The sequence below is a fragment of the Chrysochloris asiatica genome, unplaced genomic scaffold (assembly GCF_000296735.1).
Source record: "Chrysochloris asiatica unplaced genomic scaffold, ChrAsi1.0 scaffold00060, whole genome shotgun sequence".
NCBI classification, from domain to species: Eukaryota; Metazoa; Chordata; class Mammalia; order Afrosoricida; family Chrysochloridae; genus Chrysochloris; species Chrysochloris asiatica.
This window is the reverse complement of record NW_006408578.1, coordinates 804558-806559: the sequence shown is the minus strand read 5'-3', so window position 1 is coordinate 806559 and position 2002 is coordinate 804558. Positions and strand designations below refer to the sequence as shown.

Sequence of the window (2002 nt, the reverse complement as noted above, 5' to 3'; positions counted from 1 at the left end):
GGCTGCGAACCTTAAGGTCAGCAGTTCGAAACTACCAGCTGTTCACGGGAGAAAGATGAGGCTTTCTGCTTCCGTAAAGACTTACATCCTCAGAAACCCTGTACAGGGTTGCTATGAGTCGGAACTGACTCCACGGCACATAACAACAACAACACATACATACACATACATACACATACATACACATATACACACACATACACACACACATACACACACACATACACACATATATATATACACACACATATATTCACACACCCATATACAAATATATATTCACACACATATACACACATGCACGTTTCATACGCATGAATCATATATCATAGGTACATACCATATACATCACACATGTGCAGCACACACGTCACATACATGTATCATACCACACGCACCACATATACATGTGTCATATACATCATCTACCGACATGTGTCATATATGTGTCTCCTGTGTGTCATGTGTATCGTGTGTGTGTGTGTGTATATCTTAGATAAGATGCCATTACTTTGCATCTACTATATAACAATTTGTTATTGTACATATAACGGAGTCAAGGTGTGGTGCTGTGGGCTAATGTGCTGGACTGCAAGGTCGGTTTAAACTGCGAGATCAGCTGTTCAAGTTCACCAGCTGCTCCTCAGAAACCCTATAAAGGGTCACTATGAGTCAGAACTGACTCAAAGGGACGTAACAACAAATATATATACTGCAAAGTCATTAGACTCAAATTCATAAACAGTATAAATAACTAGATTATCCAAATATTTACATGTGACCTCGGAATGAGTTTTCCAAACGTAACTAAATGAGATCATGTCACTGCAGCATTATTAAAATATGCTTCTAGTCAGGAAGTTTCATAATCAACTATTAAACTATATCTTTGATACCTTGCAATACATTTCAATACAAAGCTTGTAAATTTCTTCCCCCCCCCCAAAAAAAAACAAACAAACTAGCATGTAAGATTGAATACATTTCCCCACAGGTATAAGATCAGCAGATTCTTTACCTCTCCAGCATCTGCACATTCCTTGGCTCTTCTGTGAAGTGCAGCCCAAGTATCTTCATACCTAAGAAAAACAAACATAATTTAAACGGTAAAGAACACTAGAAGTAACTTAGAGCCGTACATGAAAAAAAACATCTTCATTAAAAATAGTTTCAGGGGTAAGTATTAGGGCCAATTTGATGGTATGTTGTTGTTCTTAGGTGCCATCGAGTTGACACCGACTCATAGTAATCCTATGCACAGCAGACTGAAACACTGCCTGATTCTGGGCCAACCTAATTGTTGGGTAATTCTACTTGCATTCCACATGCTTTAGAATGACACATGACATAGGTTTATGTTACTGGCACATGATGTATAAAGATGGTAAATAGTCATAGCAAAAACACAGATGGGTCGGGAGGAGAGGAATAAGAAAAGAGTTCTTGTATTTACTAAAGTTAAACTATTATCAATTTAAACTAGACTGTTAAGATGTTAAATGCAATTCTAGAGGAACCCACAATGAAAGTATATTAAGAAGATATACAAAAGGAAAGAAGGAAATCAAAATTATTCACAACAAAAATCAACTAAACCATAACTGTTTACTATTGCAAGACATGACAGAGGGGGGAAAAAATGTTAAGACACATACACACACAAAAGGAAAAAGTCAGACCTTTATTGATAACGACTTGAAATATATATGGATTTACAATGAGAACGAAAATACAACATACCAAAATCTTTGGGACATGGCGAAAGCTGTGCTGAGAGGACAATTTATTGCAATAAACACACACATCTAAAAAGAAGAATGAACTAAAATTAACACATTAACACGGCATCTACAATAATTAGAAACAGACCAACAGAGGGAACCCACAGCCACCAAAAGAAAAGAAATAAAGATCAGAGCAGAAATAAATGAGATAGAAAACAGAAAAACTATAGAAACAATCAACAAGACAAGAAGCTGGTTCTTTCAAAGAATTAATAAAA

At 36.2% G+C, this 2002-nt stretch overlaps 1 protein-coding gene across 1 annotated transcript in view; it reads right to left on the bottom strand.

The window, feature by feature from the left end:
* Positions 1-2002, bottom strand: part of DTNBP1 (dystrobrevin binding protein 1) — a 209568-nt gene that overhangs the window by 156619 nt on the left and 50947 nt on the right. The window contains exon 4 of the mRNA XM_006864117.1: positions 1019-1079. Coding sequence (XP_006864179.1) covers positions 1019-1079 — 61 coding nt within the window. The remainder of the gene's footprint in view (positions 1-1018; positions 1080-2002) is intronic.